This window comes from Mesocricetus auratus, unplaced genomic scaffold, assembly GCF_017639785.1.
Source record: "Mesocricetus auratus isolate SY011 unplaced genomic scaffold, BCM_Maur_2.0 Super-Scaffold_100004, whole genome shotgun sequence".
Lineage (NCBI taxonomy): Eukaryota > Metazoa > Chordata > Mammalia > Rodentia > Cricetidae > Mesocricetus > Mesocricetus auratus.
Window position 1 is genome coordinate 6971210 of NW_024429189.1, and position 15354 is coordinate 6986563.

Sequence of the window (15354 nt, forward strand, 5' to 3'; positions counted from 1 at the left end):
TAGGTAGGTAACAAGCAGGACTGGAGGCACTGGGTCCCCATGGCCAGGTATATGCGAACCACTCCTCTCCCAAACCTTTTTTCATCCCACAGAATGGGATCTTCAGAATCTGGCCATCTTTGGGATCCTGTAGCTCTTACTATTGCTAAACCCTGGGGCAGAAGAACGAGGGTGAGGGTTGTCTGTGTTTGGTTCTCTTCCAGTCCAAGTCCCTTATAGAGAGAGGTACCCCAGGCCCTGACTCAGTGTCCATCTACCAAGGCTTCCCAGGGTCATCACATCATCAGTGAAGCCAGAAGCCACTCAAGGTTTGAAAAAGATTTTAATTGGCTTTTATCTCCTGAAACCTCTCTATCCATGCCTGGGCTCTAGGGTCGCTGGACTAGTCCCTCCAGTTTGAGGGTTCAGACCAGACAGAGAATGTGCAAGCAGATGCTAGGTCTCCCACATAAGGTGGAGAATCTCCCTGGCAAAGGAGCCCAGGGGCTGGTGCCTCCCTCCTGCCAAAAGCATGCAGAGGGTCACAACGCTGCTCTTTCCAATAGGGAACACCAGGGCTTGCTTCTCCCACCGGTGGGCTGTGGGCTGCAGGCAGATGGGCATCAGTCTAGGCGTCACTGCAGCGGAGGCGAGGAATGGGGACCTGGCATTGGTGCCGACAGCGAGGAATGGTCGAACAGTGGGTTGCGCACCTCCATCTCCCCTGTCTGTGAAGGCACTGGGTCAAGCTTCTGGCAGCAAGGCCTGATACAGCAAGATTGGGAGAAACCCTAGCAGATAGCCCCCCTCTACGCCCGCCCCCAGGGCACTCACCGGTGCCAGACCTGGGCACTCATACACCGTGAAGTCCCCGTCTTCATTCTCCTCATCAGAGGAGGCTGACTCCAGTTCCTTTGCAGGTTCCTTATGCCTGGTGGGGGGCAAGACAGCTGGGTCCTCTGCGCACTCTCCAGGAGAAAGTGCTCAACAACGTTCTGTTGCCCTGGGTGGGGGCTTTGGGCCGGAGTGGGGTGGGGCAGGAAGTAAGAGGTTGCATTCGGGTGGGGAAGCACGACTAGGTGAGGTGGGGGTGGGGTGGGGGCGCAGGGCAAACGCGGTTGCCACTTCAGGTCAGGGACGCTCACCGCTCCAGGCACATCATCTGCTGTCTCTGGTGCTGGTAGTGATACATCTCAGCGCTGTGCGCCAGCCGCTGATCCCCCGGCTGTGGGAGGGGGGCGGAAATGTTAAGCACACGCTGGGGCGCACAAAGTTAAGAGCGCGCAGGGTCGGGTGGGAGCTACGCACCGAGATTCGCGGTGTCGTAGGTGAAGTGGGCGCCTTGGCTGTGGCAGCATAGTCGGCCTTCTGAGTCAGGCGGATCTCCCTCTGCAGTCTGAAGGGGTTTGGGGTTGAGAGGGTTGTTACCCAGCTGAAGGTCAGACCCCACCCACCCGCTGGAGTCAGCTGCTCACCTACCTACACCAGCAGAGGGCTGCCACAGCCAGGGCGGCTGTGCTCGCCAAGCAGAAAGCCAGGATCAGCACTGTGGGAGAGAGGGGCACCGTGAGGAGCCGCCTGAGGAGGACCCTTATTATGCCTCCCCCATCCCCTGTGTGCCTCTCTCCTCCTTCAACCCGCCACACGCCTGTCCCTTAGAGCCAACCTGGACCTACCAAGGGTGAGGCCATTTCCATGCCCTCCCCGGGGCTCCAGCGGGGACATGTGTACAGGCCCAGAAGATACGGGGGACCCCAAGGAGGCGTGGGGCGTGGGCGTGGAGGTTCCGTGAGTGGAGGAGAGGCCGGGCTCCAGTCCTTGACCCCACTGTGAGAATCCCAAGGTAGCTGCTGAGAGTCAGGCACATAAAGTGAGCAGGGCTTGGCCTTTAGTCAAAGAAGCAGGGTCAGGAAAGATAGAGCAAGGGGCGGCGGTGGGGATGGGGGTGGGGGTCCTCACCAGGTTCCAGGAGCTTCTGTGCAGCCTCAGGCAAGGGCGGTGCTGTAAGCCTTGACAGCCCAGCCTCCTTCTCCTTCAGTGCCAGTTCCTGGGCCAGGGAATCGATCTCCTCTTCCAGTCTGGGCTGGGGCAAGTCCTCCCCTGAGGAGTGTGAGGGGCCATCATGGATAGAGGCCCCAGACCCTTAGACAACACCTGCAGCAGGCAGCCTCCTGAGATGGAGGGACCCATGCAAAGTTTCACCATCCTGGTTACCATGGTGACAGCTGAGGGAGCTACTTTAAGTTCTGGGGGATGGGGGCTCGGGGGTGGAGAGAAAGGCTTGGGGAATGTGCAGAGATCCACGAGAGGAGAAAGGAATGGAATCCCTTATTCTAGCTATGTGTGCAAAGAGCAGGCAGAGCACTGGCTAAGACAATACATCTCCTACCTTGCCCACCCCCAGGCACCTTCTCTGCCCAAGAGGGGAAAGGAATGGAATGAAGTTAAAATATAACCGAATATCAGGGCGACTCCCCGCCATCAGACAAGGAGTCTGTCCGGGTGGGCAGGTGGGTGGGCTCTGATCGGTTCTCACTTTGCACCTCACAGTCCAAAAAGAAGCTCCCTCGTGGGACCCCAACCTACAGCATCTTCTGGCCTTCTCTCGGGGCCCCTCTTTACTTCCTCCCGGGAAGCCTGGCTGGCCACATCCCCGGCACCTCTCAGGTAAAGCCCTCATCACCTGAAGGGATATTCGGATAGACGGGAGGACAGCCGCCACCAGCACAGGGCCGATACTTCCCACATGCTGTGTGGAGCGCGCAGGATGAGTGACCAAAGAAGAACAGGTTGTCTAGAGAGGGCTAGCGTAGACACCCGGGACAGCCTTTGGCCGACCTATCATGTTCCAAGCCCTAAAGTTCCGACCTCTCCTCCTCCTGAGGTCATCCTTTGTCTTAGCAGGACTCAACTGCCGTAGGCCCCAGCCCAGTTTCAACACTGGGCCAGCACCCTCTTGAAAGGATAAAAGGCTTGTCTCTTCTAGAGTGGCAAGAGTTCCAGTTCTGGTCTTGGACCTGAGCATTCGGCCCACAGGCAGGAAGGGAGGGAAGATATCTCACCCATCCATTCTGCCTGAATTTATACTCGGGCATACCAGAAGACTGGTGCATCCTGGGCACACACAACCCTTGCTGGTTCTCCTGGAAGGACTGAAGGCATGGTCCACAGGCATGTGCGCCTGGTGGGCATCTGGCCCGCCTCTTCAGGGCACAATCCAGGCTTCCAGGACAGGTGGCAGCATCTGAGGAAGAAGCAGAGGCATGGCCCATCACAGCCCGCTCGGCTGAGTCTCAGTGGAACAGCAGCCCTGCTTAGAAACCCCTCCCTCCACAGAGCTGGCCAGGCCTGCCTCCGGCCATTGTTCTGGGCAGGCCCAGCCTTCCTCCTGCCAAGCCTCAGGATCAGGAAGCAGACAGTCCCAAGACTTATGGGAACTACCCTGCCCCATCCAACTCCTCACAGTTCTGCTTCCAGGCCTAAGTCTTACCCTTAAAGGAGAACTGACCCTAACTGTCCAGTCAGCCTCCAGGGAGAATAGTGAAGTCCTCCAAGGCTGGCTTTTGACCTTTGTGTGGTCAGAGTGAGCCAGGACCTTTCGTCCAGAGGGCTGCTGAGGACAGAGCTCTGTTCTCTTCGACTCAGGAGCAGCAAAGGATGTTGGGTAGCCATTTCTCCTAAACACTGGGGTTTCTCCCTAGACCCCCTCACATAATCTTACAACCCCAGAGCATAGTCTGGGGGGGGGCACAGAACAAATGCTCAGTCCAGAAGACAGTGGCTCTCCCTGCCTAGCCTTCGCCTTCAGGGCGGAGAGAAGCCACTGGGGTTTGGGAGCCCGAAGATGGAGCTGGAGATACAATGAGGGCATTGAAAGGCCTGGGCCGGTCAGCGCTGGGGATGCAGTGGAGGTCATAGTTCCCAGTCATACTTTCGTCTTCCTCATCTGGGTTCTGGTTATACATGGCAATCAGTGCCATGCAGATACAGGCAGATAGATAGAGCAGCTACTCCCATGCCTCAGTTTCTCCTGTGGGGCATACATGGCAATCAGTGCCATGCTGATGCAGGCAGATAGAGCAGTTACCCCCATGCCTCAGTTTCTCCTGTGGGGCATACACATCCAGTTGCTTCAAAGCTAAGGAATATTTCCCACCTGGGACCCTGGTTTCTCAGGAATCTGGCAAAGTCAAGGGAAGACCCAGCAGGACCATCAACCTTGCCTGCTGAGTGTCTCTGGCCAATTGGATCCTTCCTCTGCTTAGCCCAGCCACCACTGCAGGACCCACTGGGATGTGGAGAACATTCTGTGCCCTTTGGCTTAGTTTCCTTTGTAATGTGATGCTCTGTATCTTTTTTTTTTTTTTTTTTACGAGACAGGGTTTCTCTGTATTGTTTTGGAAGCTGTCGGTGCAGCCCGGCCTTGAACTCACAGAGATCCGCCTGCCTCTGCCTCCCGAGTGCTGGGATTAAAGGTGTGCGCCACCACTGCCGGGTGCTCTGTATCTCTTGCAAAGGAGTTCCAGCAGCCCTGGTGGCACGGGGCACACTGAATCCCAGGCCAGGCACCTGTTTTTCTCCATAGGCTGGGTCAGTAGACTCCAGGGACAGCAATCTGGGCTTGGAGCTTGGGACAGTTAAACATTAACCCTGTATCAGGAGGCTTACATGGACTCCACCCACCAGTTAGGCTCTGGGGAGCCAGACAGTCCCTGCTCCTGGTGCTGATAATCTAGTCAGATGTATACTAGAGGTGTGTAGCACAAGGCTAGTTTGGGATGCATGCAGGACCTCCCTAGCCCACCAGCCTATTTAATACTGGATAGGAAGACCCTCTCCACGAGGGTGGTGGTGGCGCACCCCTTTAATCCCAGCACTCGGGAGGCAGAGGCAGGCTGATCTCTGTGAGTTCGAGGCCAGCCTGGTCTACAGAACGAGTTCCAGGATAGGCTCCAAAGCAATACAGAGAAACCCTGTCTCGAAAAACAAAAAACAAAACAAAACAAAAAAAGACCCTCTCCAGCCTGGGTATGACGAGGAGGTCCCCAGGAACGATGGCAGCTGGAGAGTAACTGGTATTCTACCCCTGCTGGGCTACTGGCCCCTCCTGGCCACTAGGTGTGGGAGGAGGATGCTTAGGGATGGTCATGCTAGGCGTCTGCATTCGGCTGCAGTGGCCAATAAGCAAAGGCCAGCACCTTCCCAAGAAGGGGTTCCCATTCCTGAGGAGGCTCCACCTGGGAGGCAGACTCTTTTGTTTGTTTTTGTTTTTGGAGACAGGGTTTCTCTGTGTAGCTGCCCTGGATCCGCCTCCTGAGTGCTAGGATTAAAGGCGTGCGCCACCAATGCCCAGCAACGGGAGGCAGACTCTTTAGCAGGTGGCCTGTACCACCTCTGGCAAGGCCTGGTCTGGCCCTCCCCCCTCCCCCAAGAGTCTCTTCCATCATGCCAACCTTCACTCCAGGATTGCCTGCCCAGGAAGAGACCTGGCCAAGCCCCACACTCAGAACAATCTCATTAAGAGTTCCAGTTGTGCCACATACCAGTCACCTCTCTGTGCCTCAATTTCCTCATCTGTAAACTGGGATCGAAGCACCGCCCCGTCAGAGCTCCAGAACTCAGTGAACATATGGGCACCCTCTCCTACTTCGCTCCCTTCAAGGAGATACGATTTGGATTCTGTAGCTTCAGGACCCATCTGGCAAGAATGTTTTCCCAGACTGGGCTCACACTCTTTCGAAGGGTCAACACACGGACCTCCGTCCAGAAGACAGGGTGGCATGTGCCCGCCAGGGCAGGGGGTGGGGGCAGCTTGGCCCCGCTAAGTTGGAACAAGACGCTAGTGGGCCTGGAACTCTTAGACTCTACCATGGGAACCCCGGAGACAAGGCTGACAGAAGCAAGGCCCACAGACACCAGGAACAACCCGACCGATCGGAAACCCCAGAGACACAGAAACAAAAGACACAGGATCCCCTCCGAGGGCCACCGGGAACCAGATGGCTGCAGACGCCCAGAAAGACATCCGGAGACATAAACGCCGAATTGGCTCTGGGACCCAGAGACAAAGACCAGAAGCTCGTGAAATCTACATTCGCCTCCAGGGACCTGAGAGAAGACTCATCCAGCCTGGCCTTCAACGGGCCTGACCTGTTTACCCAATCCATGCCCAGCGGAACGGGTCTGCCTAGCCTGCGGGCCCGGGTGAGGCCAGGGCGGTGGCAGGGAGGACGAGGGTGGTGCCGAGTGCTAGGATTCCCCGCCCGGAGATCGCGGCCCCGCAGCGCCCCGCAGCCTGAGCCCAGAGTGGTAGCTCACCCGGGCGGCGGGCGGTGGCACCGTTCAGGGCCGCTCCGAGGATGAGGCCGGAGAGCAGCAGCCGCAGTAGCCGCAGGTGCCGCGGGGAAGGCGGAGGGATCGGCGTCGCCATGCTTCAACGCCGCCACTCGGGCAGCATGGCACCCCGCGGCCCCGGGCTCGGTACCGGCTCCGGGAACCGTGACTGGAGAAGCCGGGAAGCGGGAGGGGGCGGAAGAGGAAAAGAGGAGGCGGCGCTGACGCTGCGGCAAAGGATCCGGGATGGGATGGAGGCTCGGCGGCCAGAGGAGCGTGTAGGGAGTGCGCCTGCGCGCTCCACCTGCGGGGGGCGGGACATCTTCTCCAGACCGAGCCCCCTCCTTCGGTGTCCTTGTTGGGGATCCCCTTTATACAGGCGACTAAGTGCCTTCCAGCCTCTGCAGCAGGTACCTCCTCATTACCCAGAAATCTGGTTTGGGATTGACTAGGAGTGGGCGTCCCAGGATGCGTGCCTTCCTCTTAGTGGTCCGACTGCCAAACCCTAGCCGCCCACCCTATTAGAGCGGAGGACCTTGGACTAGGGGAGCACCAGGAGCAAACATTGGCAGTCCTGGAACTTGCTATGTAGACCAGGTTGGCTGTTGCAGGTTTGCAAAATGTATCAAACAAAGGATAAACAGGTGCACAGCGACGCACAGGTGTACTGAGAGACGCCTCCGGGCGTTCTAAACCACAAAGTAAAGCAAACACAGCAGGCTCACAACTAGATCTGACGCTAGTCAGGCTCATTCCCGAGTGAGTCCACCAGGGGGCAAAAGTAAATTGACGTTGCGGCTGACAGGCGTCTGGGAGCTGTCCAAGGTGGTCACTGTCCCAAGATAATGGCTTTCAGTTTTCTAGAGTCACAACATGGAGCACCCAGGTTGCCCTGTGTTTGCTCTTCACTTACAGTCTCCTGAGAACACACCCCATCCCATCTAGAGACCTCCCCCTGGCTCAGTCAAGAAAGCAAGGTTGAAGCTAGGTGTGGTGGTACACTCCTTTAATCCCCCCCCCCCAGGCAGAAGTAGGCCGATATATGTGAGTTCAAGACCAGGTTGGTCTACAAATCAAGTTCCAGGACAGCTAGGACTACATAGTGAGACCTTGTCTTAAAAATGTAAAACGGCGGGGGAGGGGTTGTTGGAGAGATGGCTCAGTGGTTAAGAGCACTGGCTGCTCTTCCAGAGGACCTGGGTTCAATTCCCAGCACCCACGTGGCAGCTCACAACTGTCTGCGACTCCAGTTCCAGGGGATCCAACACACTTACACAGATACACATATTGCATGCAAAACACCAATGCACATAATATAAAAAATGTTAAAGGAAATATTTAGCTGGGTGGTGGTGGTGCATGCTTTTAGTCCCAGCACTCAGGAGGCAGAGGCAGGAGGATCTCTGTGAGTTCGAGACCAGCCTGGTCTACAGAGCGAGTTCCAGAACAGCCTCCAAAATAATACAGAGAAACCCTGTCTCAGAAAAAAAGGGGGGGACAGGGAGAAGTAGCGTACCCAGGCCATTCTTTTCTACCTAGAGAACACAGAAACGTAGGCTGTGGGATGCAGGGATGCTGACACTTCAGGAGCCTCTGCAACTGGTGAGGAAAACCCAATACTAAAAACCTCGGGATGCATCCTCAATTTCTACCTATATCATCAAGAGGACCTAAGGTTTGCTAGTGTTCTGTCAATCAGAGAAGACTTAGGCTCAGGGACAGCCCAGACCATCATAGAGGAGTGTCTCCATTGCCTTAGGTCTGGTCCAGAAAGGAAGGAAGCAAGAAGAGTCAGTATCTTGGAACCAGGGCTAGATCTGAATAACCAACACAGCTGGAGGGAGAAACAGCAGCAGGGTGCCCCGCCCTACGAACACTTCACTGTTGTAGGAAAAATCTTTTATTACAAAACTTTTACAAGTAGGCATTGAACTGACTCTTAGCCTGTAGGCTCTGACTACACACAGGAAGTTCCCAGGACCCTGAAGGTATGTCTGTACAAAGGTCCCAGTTTGAGTGCACCTCACCCTGAGTCACAAGCCGAGACGTGACACCCCAGGAAGAGAGAGATGGGAGAAATTCTTGGGAACTCGGAACTGGAGAGAACTGCAGGGGCCTAACAAGGCTTCCTGTAAATGTAGATATCCGGATGTCGATGCCCAGGCTGACTCAGTGTCAGAGATGCTCCGGGAAAGGGAGCAGCTGGGGAGGTGGGAGCAGCTCCCACCGCACCCCTAGAGGGCGCCTGGGGACTTGGTGGAGCGCACCTGGCGCAGGAGCAGGACCAACGCTGCCAAGAGCAGGACTGCGAAGAGCAGGAGGAGAGCGACCCAGGAGCTGAAGTGAGTTCCCTTACGTAGTCTCGGAAGGTCAGCGGGAATCATGTTGGTCAAATTCAGCATGTAGCCCAGCGCCCAGCCGACAGCCGTGTCTGCAGCCTAATAGGGCATGTGGTGTCAGCTTCCAAGAGGCCGCACCCCGAATCCTACAGCTCCACCCATCACCCACCTTCTTTTGGAAGACCACTCCGCTGTAAGAGCGCTCGTCAAAGCCATAGCCGCGACTTAGCAGCTGTTGTATGAACGTGGCTCCGGCGCAGTAGTCAGCCAGGCGGGCCTTCTGCCCTGGCACTCGGGCCTGAAGCTAAGAAGAGAACAAGACATCAACATAGTTAGATTTAGAACCATGAGGGGCTGTGGCCCGCGGGGTACGGCACCCTCCCTATTGCTCAAGCCAAGAGAGGCATATGGCCGGAAATACACAGAAAGACCTAGTCCAAGACGCCCTTCCCAGGCAGACACTCCTCTGGGATAAACCACATGACTGCTGGAAGACCTTGTGTCCTCCTTCCAACAGCCAGATGGAGAGGACAGCAAGGATAGCCACTAGGAAACAGGAAAGTAACATCCTTGCTTCATAATAAAAGGAACAGAGGGTCAGCCTTGAACGCTGCTCTCTGACTGCTTGGCTCCGTTTTTCCAAGACCTTCAAGGGTGCCTAAGACTAGGAGGATTTATTTCTTCAGATTTGGTGGCCTCCTCACACTCCAGCTATCCCAACCTCGCTGTTCTTCCTTACCTGAAACTAGTTTTCAGCCAGTGGCCAGAACCAGAAATCTGGTAGCATCAACTTCTCAGGAATACCCCAGGCCCTGCTGAGTCTCTCCTGAGTATTCTTTTCCCAGAGCTGCCACACTCTGTCCTGGACACCTGCCTTTCTGTCCCTGCCTATTTTGAACACCCTGTTGCCACGGAACCTTTGCAATACCTGTCATACTTGATCTCCAGACCTTGATTAAAAAAGCAGCCCCCCAAGGAGACCACTAAAGTTCTAGCTCACCCAGCCCCAAGCCCCCCCACACACATTAACCTGACTGGTTTTTTGAGTCTCTCTATGGTAGTCAGCCTCCTACCCATCCATGGAGATGATGGGGCAGGCCTCACCTCAGCCCAGGTCTGGTTGCAGACGATCTCCGTGGCTGCCTCCAGCTGCTGCAGGGTTCCCACGGGCAGCCCCATCACTGTCCTCAGGAAGTCCACCGTATAGTAGAAGGCCGAAAAGGCCTGTGGGAGAAAGGATTGTGCAGTCACACTACCACAAACCCCCAGACGCTTGGTGCCTCCCGCCCCCACGCCCATCTACCCAGACTCACTATGAAGCTCCCAGTCACAGGGGGCTGGAAGACCCCATTGAAGGAGCACTGGGAAAAGGGACAGGAGGAGAAGTTGAAGAGCCCAGAGACTAGGTCGCGGCAGAGAGCAGGGCTGCTGGTCCCCGAAAGGCTGACGAGGGCGCTGCTGTTGAAGGTGTGAGGGCGCTGGTCCATAGTGCATGGTGACCGGTAGACATCCCGGAGCAGCACTTGGGTGGAGTAGCCCTTTGGCCAGCAGGGGTGGAAGTGATGGATCTGGGGAGTTAACCAGAGTACAGATAGAATTCCCCACTCTAGCCGGGTGTTGGTGGCGCACGCCTTTAATCCCAGCACTCGGGAGGCAGAGGCAGGCGGATCTCTGTGAGTTCGAGACCAGCCTGGACTACCAAGTGAGTTCCAGGACAGCCTCCAAAGCCACACAGAAACCCTGTCTCGAAAAAAAAAAAAGAATTCCCCACTCTAGATACTGCTTTCCACCCCACCCCAGAGAAGCAACATGATGAACTGTCCACAAATCCGACTTGAGCAACGCCACATTTGTGTTCATGAGCAATCATGGCTAACCGTTTGTTACCTGCTGCACAAGCAGCAAATGCTTTGGCCAGGTATTCAAGGTTCTGTGAGACGATCCTCGGCTATTTTTCACTCTAGAACCCTATCCCTGACTCTATCCCATTGAGTTCTTCCCCAGCTGTCTCTAAGCTGAGGCACACCCAGCTGGAGAAGCATTTGTCAGGTGATCTGGTGGTTGAGGCTGGAGAGGGGACATCGTCATGGAGATCTGACCCGCCGTGGCCCCCACAGCTGTGTGTGCATCCGTGTAAAAGGAGGCCTCTCTTACTGTCCCTGAGGTCAGTGTGAGCTGCTTCCCTGGCTCTGCTCTGTTGCCGTTAGCTCTTCTTCCTCCCTTCCTTAAGGAGGCACCAGTGTGGAAAGGTACCTGGAGAGCACTGGCCAGCAGCCTCTGGAGAACCTGGTCCCGGCCATAGCAGAGGAAGCTGTGGGTGTAGACACGGTAGTGCTGGCCATAGAGTCGCAGATGGACCTCGCTGTCCGGATCTTCAGAAGGGCTGGTCGTCTCAAACGTGATCTGTGTTGAGGCACCCCCAAGGTCCATGGCCCCCAGAGTTCCCTTCCTTGGCCGGATCCACCGGCCCACCCAGCCATACTGTGGAGAGTAGAGATCAGGGTAAGACGGTGGGCAGGCAAGGCGCACAGGACCCCGGGTTCTTTGGGCCAGCTGCAGGGCCCACCTTGATGAAGTTCTCCAGCAGGTAGTTGGCAGTCACCCAGCCAAACACCCCTTCATCCTGTCCTGAGAGGATTCGAGCACCACGGAAGTCAAAGGGGTACTGTGTGAGCGTCTGTGTCACTGCCTCGAGCACCCTGGCTGTGGCCTCTGGGCTGGTCAGGCTGTGGAATGGGGAGGACTCTGATGGAGCTCATCCCCAGATGTCCTCTGCCGGGCATTCCCGACAGCTTGCCTAGGGAGGGGAGTTCTGCACTGTTGGAGGGCTGTGCAGGCTGTGTCAGGGCATAGGCACTCACTTGAGTAGGCGCATGCCTGCCGTAGCTCCCAGGTAGAGTGGTGTGCTGGCATGTCTGTCTTTGGGTACATCACGAAGTGCCTGTTCCAGACACTCAACCAGACTCTGGCCCGCCCTGGAAGGGTCATCTGCGTAGCTGGAGATGCCCCCACCTAGAGGGGTCAGGAGTAGAGCCCAGACTTGGTGGACAGTTTTGAGGTGCGACATAGGCTGAAGGGACTGCTTAGACATAGCCTCCCAGAGATAGCCATTTTGGAGACAAAGGGTCCAGGTGCCACCCAGAGTCTCTGAAGCTGCCGTCTGCCTGGTGGGTGTGGGCACAGGTGCCAAGAGAAAGACTCGGGCATTGTCAGCCTAGCCTAACCTTCAAAGAACCTGCCTGGATCCACCCTGAGATCCTCAGAGCCCCACCTACCTCGTCTATAGTGTAGAGACCTGTCTTGGGCCATTAAACCCCAAGGCTTCCACCTGCTCCCTGGGACTTCTGTTGTAGAACATGAAGTACCCACAAGCCCCTCCCAGGCCCAGAGAACCCAGCCTGTCTCTCTGAACTCCTGCCCCGAGTGAGCCCCACCTAGCAGCAACGCAGAGGGGAATGACTGCCTGTAAAGCTGAGACTGTACAAGAACCCACAAGATCCTGCTCACCTTGAACATCACAAGAGCTGTGCTGGCCCACGATGCCTGTGTCATTCTCCTTGTCCGCTGGCCACTTGTAGACAAACATGGATGTGTGTGAAGAACCGGCATCCAGAACGATGCCGTACTGTGGGTGGGAGGGGTAAGTCAGCCTGGGGGATGTAAGAACGCTAAAGGGAATCGCATTCCAGGTCCCGGTTCCCACCAGCCATGTACAAGGCACGCGTTGAAACTCAGACGGTCCAGGGCATCCACAGTGATGCCGCTTGAATGCAAGGAGGCTGACCAGGAGTTCCTGGGATGACTCCCCCCTCAGTTGCCTGAGGATAGCACTGCCAGGCACCAGAAAGTAGGCTTCCTGGCAAGGGCCGCTGAGGGGCCAGGGACAGAGGGTCTGGAACTGCCTTGGGGACAAAAGGTCCTCAGTTCAGGGGGACCAAACCCAAGGGCTACTCTTCCTCTTTTCTCTGCTCTACCTGTATCTGCAGAGACCTTAGCCTAACCTGAGGATGTGAAGTCAGGGCCACTGGGAAAGAATGGGCTGTAACTGAGTGTAGATCTCCAATCTATGACCCTCACTGAACCTAAAAGCCAGAGGTTGCTTTGGCAGAACTAGGGGTGCATTGGATGGTTTTTTTTTCAGGGTAGCCTGCTCCAGGGGGGCTGGGCTCCAGCTGAGGGAGCCTGGCTGGACACCAGCCTGGGGCATGTGCCAGCTCTAGCCTGGGAAAGGGCTGCTCTAGTCCTCCCTCACACCAGGGAACTCCTCCAGAGCAGGCAGATATAATGATCCAACTCCCACACCCCACAGCCCACCCTGCATGGTTACAGAGCTCTTCCCAGTTCCTCCCGGGTCCCTGGGGCTGGGATGTCCACTCCTCACACAAACTCCGGACAAGATAAGTAAAAGGTTAAAGGTGCCAGCTTCTAGCCTGAGGAGGCTGAGGGTTGGTAACGGAGACCCCTTTTGAACCAGAAAGCTTCCTTCAAGTACCACAGTTCAGACATTGGTCTGAGAGGGGTTGGAGGTCCCTGGTGTGAGTTGTCCCCTATCTGGAGCTGAATCTAGAACCAATGATTTTTTTTATAACGGCGTGCTATGGGTGCTGCCCGGAAATCACGCCGGACTAAGGGCGGGGATTCCTGCCGCAGCTAGCAGAGATGACAACCGCATGAAGGGAGCGGGAAGACAGCTAGCTCCTCCGCCGCGCTGGCGGCTCCAACGCGAAGCCGCAGCAGAGGAAGTACCACGAACTTGGCCTCCAGTGCCGTGGAGCTCCGGAAGCGTCGCTGTCAACCTGCAGACTCGGTAAAACCAAGCGCGGAACCTAGGACCCGGCCCGAGGCACAGCGCGGGTTGGTCCCGCGCTGACGCGGGAGCCCCGGGCGTTCCGGCGCGCTCCTGTATTCCCCGAGGGCTCCCCGCCACCCCCTCGGCCCCCAGCCCCCAGCCAGCTGCTTCTCAGACGATCGCTGGCTCGGTGGGCGCGTGCACCTTGAGGGCGGGCGGCTCCCGGACGTCTTGGGTTGGGACGCACAGCAGCAGCAGGCCGGCGAGACCCACCGCAGCCAGCAGCAGGGGTGGCAACAGTGACAGCAACTTTCCGGCCATGGGAGCGCGCGGAAGAACGCAGCGGGACCCGGGACAGCAGGCAGCTGGGAGGCCTGGGTCGCCGGGGCCCCAGAGTTAGGCGCTGGGGCGGGGCGGGAGCGGACCACGCCCACATCGAGGCTCCCCCCCCCGCGGGACACGCCCAAAGTCCGCCCTGCCCCTTCCGAAGGCGCAGGTGACTGAAGCGGTGTGGGTGACTCAACCGCACCACCCCTACTCTCCCAGGCTCTTGGCTGGATCTCCTCACAGCTATCAACCATGGTCCTTCCTATCCATCTAGCAAAGAGAGTGCTCAGCTCTGTCCTGGGGAGTCTTGAGAGTATTCCTGGTGTTGGGGATTGGCTGGGCTGGTTCCTAGGCAGCCTTGCTTAGAGAGTGTTGCGCCCTCCGAGCCAAATCTGTCCCTGGCCTGGGAAAGGCAAGCCAGACAGACCTCTTTGCCTAGAGAATTAGTTTCAACTACAGGGTCTTGGCTGAAGGCTCAGAAGGAAGGGCACAGGGGTTCAGCATCTGTTTGTGGGTCAGATACCAGCTGCAGTGACCACCCCCAGGGCCACTGCGCAACAAGTGGCTCTGAACTGAAAAGGGTAGGAATGGGCTGCCTTCACACAAACCCAAAAGGGAAAATGAGGGCAGGTGGGGCCTCAGTCTCTGAATATGATCTCAGGACCTTGACCATCCCTCTTTGCCTGGGAGAGAGGGACAGAAGCCTAAACCGAGGCTACAGGGCGGGAAAGGATCAGTCACACACAGGGGTCATCCTACAGGAAAAGAGAGTGTACCAAAGCAAGCTTGGGTGCTGGTCAACAAGAAGTTCCTGGACACTGGCTGGGGGCTGGGAAAGCTCTTTGCTGACTCTGACCTCACCCTACCCCTCCCACTGACCCAGTACACAGGGCTTCCTGGCCAGGGGCCATGCCACTTCATGCCCTTACAAGATGGGAATTCCAGCAACACAAAGAATCCCATCCATGGGGCAGCAGGGAGCCATGTGGCGAGACCACCATGGAGCAGGGCTGCTGGAGCTAACGAGTGGCCTTTGCTGCAGGCATCTGGGCAATGCCTTGGCCGCTGAACAGACGAGGACAATAGGGCTGGGACTGCTGCCCTGGCTGAGGGTCTGGTGTTTCAGGCCCAGCAAAGGCGTCTTTCTTCCAGCTCAGGACCCCAGAGGGGAGGTGTCTCAATCTCCTCAAAGCCCAGCTTGTGGGGTTCCAGAAGGGAATCTCTGGGTGTGGTCAGCACTGGGCACCAGGCTCCAGTTTCCTGCTAGCTCCCCCATCCCATGTTCCCCCCAAATTCTTTTTGTTTCCACCCCTGAAAGGCCAGAAGAGACAGAGGCCAGGAAAGGAGGGGGCAGGGCATGAAAAGGCTGTGGTCACGGGGAGCTACCAGCCTGCCAGCACCCCCTCTTCCAAGCCAGACAGGTCTTCCTGATGGGCAAGGGAGGACCTCAAAGGAAGAGTTAGAGATGGGGCAAAGCCTCTGGCCCCTGCCCCGGGGAGACACTCATGGCCAAGTACCCACATTAGCTTGCCAAGCATGGTGGGAGGCCTGGGGTTGGGAATAGCCAGGACGAAGGCTGAAATTGGC

General features: G+C 57.0%; 2 protein-coding genes across 3 annotated transcripts; both read right to left on the reverse strand.

Moving 5' to 3' along the window:
* Window positions 1-303: 303 nt before the first annotated feature.
* Window positions 304-6588, reverse strand: Npdc1 (neural proliferation, differentiation and control 1). Of its 2 annotated transcripts, none has more exons than XM_013123238.3 (9): window positions 6298-6588; window positions 3077-3223; window positions 1939-2079; window positions 1656-1826; window positions 1459-1525; window positions 1288-1375; window positions 1125-1204; window positions 814-910; window positions 304-707 (listed from the first exon to the last, which is right to left on the reverse strand). In XM_013123238.3, exons 1-9 carry the CDS (start codon window positions 6407-6409, stop codon window positions 615-617), a joined length of 996 nt encoding a protein of 331 aa, XP_012978692.1. In that variant the 5' UTR covers window positions 6410-6588; the 3' UTR covers window positions 304-614. The 2 variants fall into 2 exon arrangements, with proteins under 2 accessions (XP_012978692.1, XP_005083747.1); XM_005083690.4 differs by having other exon boundaries at window positions 1656-1829; window positions 6298-6586.
* Window positions 6589-8196: 1608 nt separating this feature from the next.
* Entpd2 (ectonucleoside triphosphate diphosphohydrolase 2) lies at window positions 8197-13843 on the reverse strand. Its single transcript, XM_005083691.4, has 9 exons — window positions 13645-13843; window positions 12159-12276; window positions 11513-11663; window positions 11218-11377; window positions 10905-11132; window positions 9965-10219; window positions 9756-9875; window positions 8821-8955; window positions 8197-8750 (listed from the first exon to the last, which is right to left on the reverse strand). Exons 1-9 carry the CDS (start codon window positions 13759-13761, stop codon window positions 8547-8549), a joined length of 1488 nt encoding a protein of 495 aa, XP_005083748.1. The 5' UTR covers window positions 13762-13843; the 3' UTR covers window positions 8197-8546.
* Between the last annotated feature and the right edge of the window lie 1511 nt (window positions 13844-15354).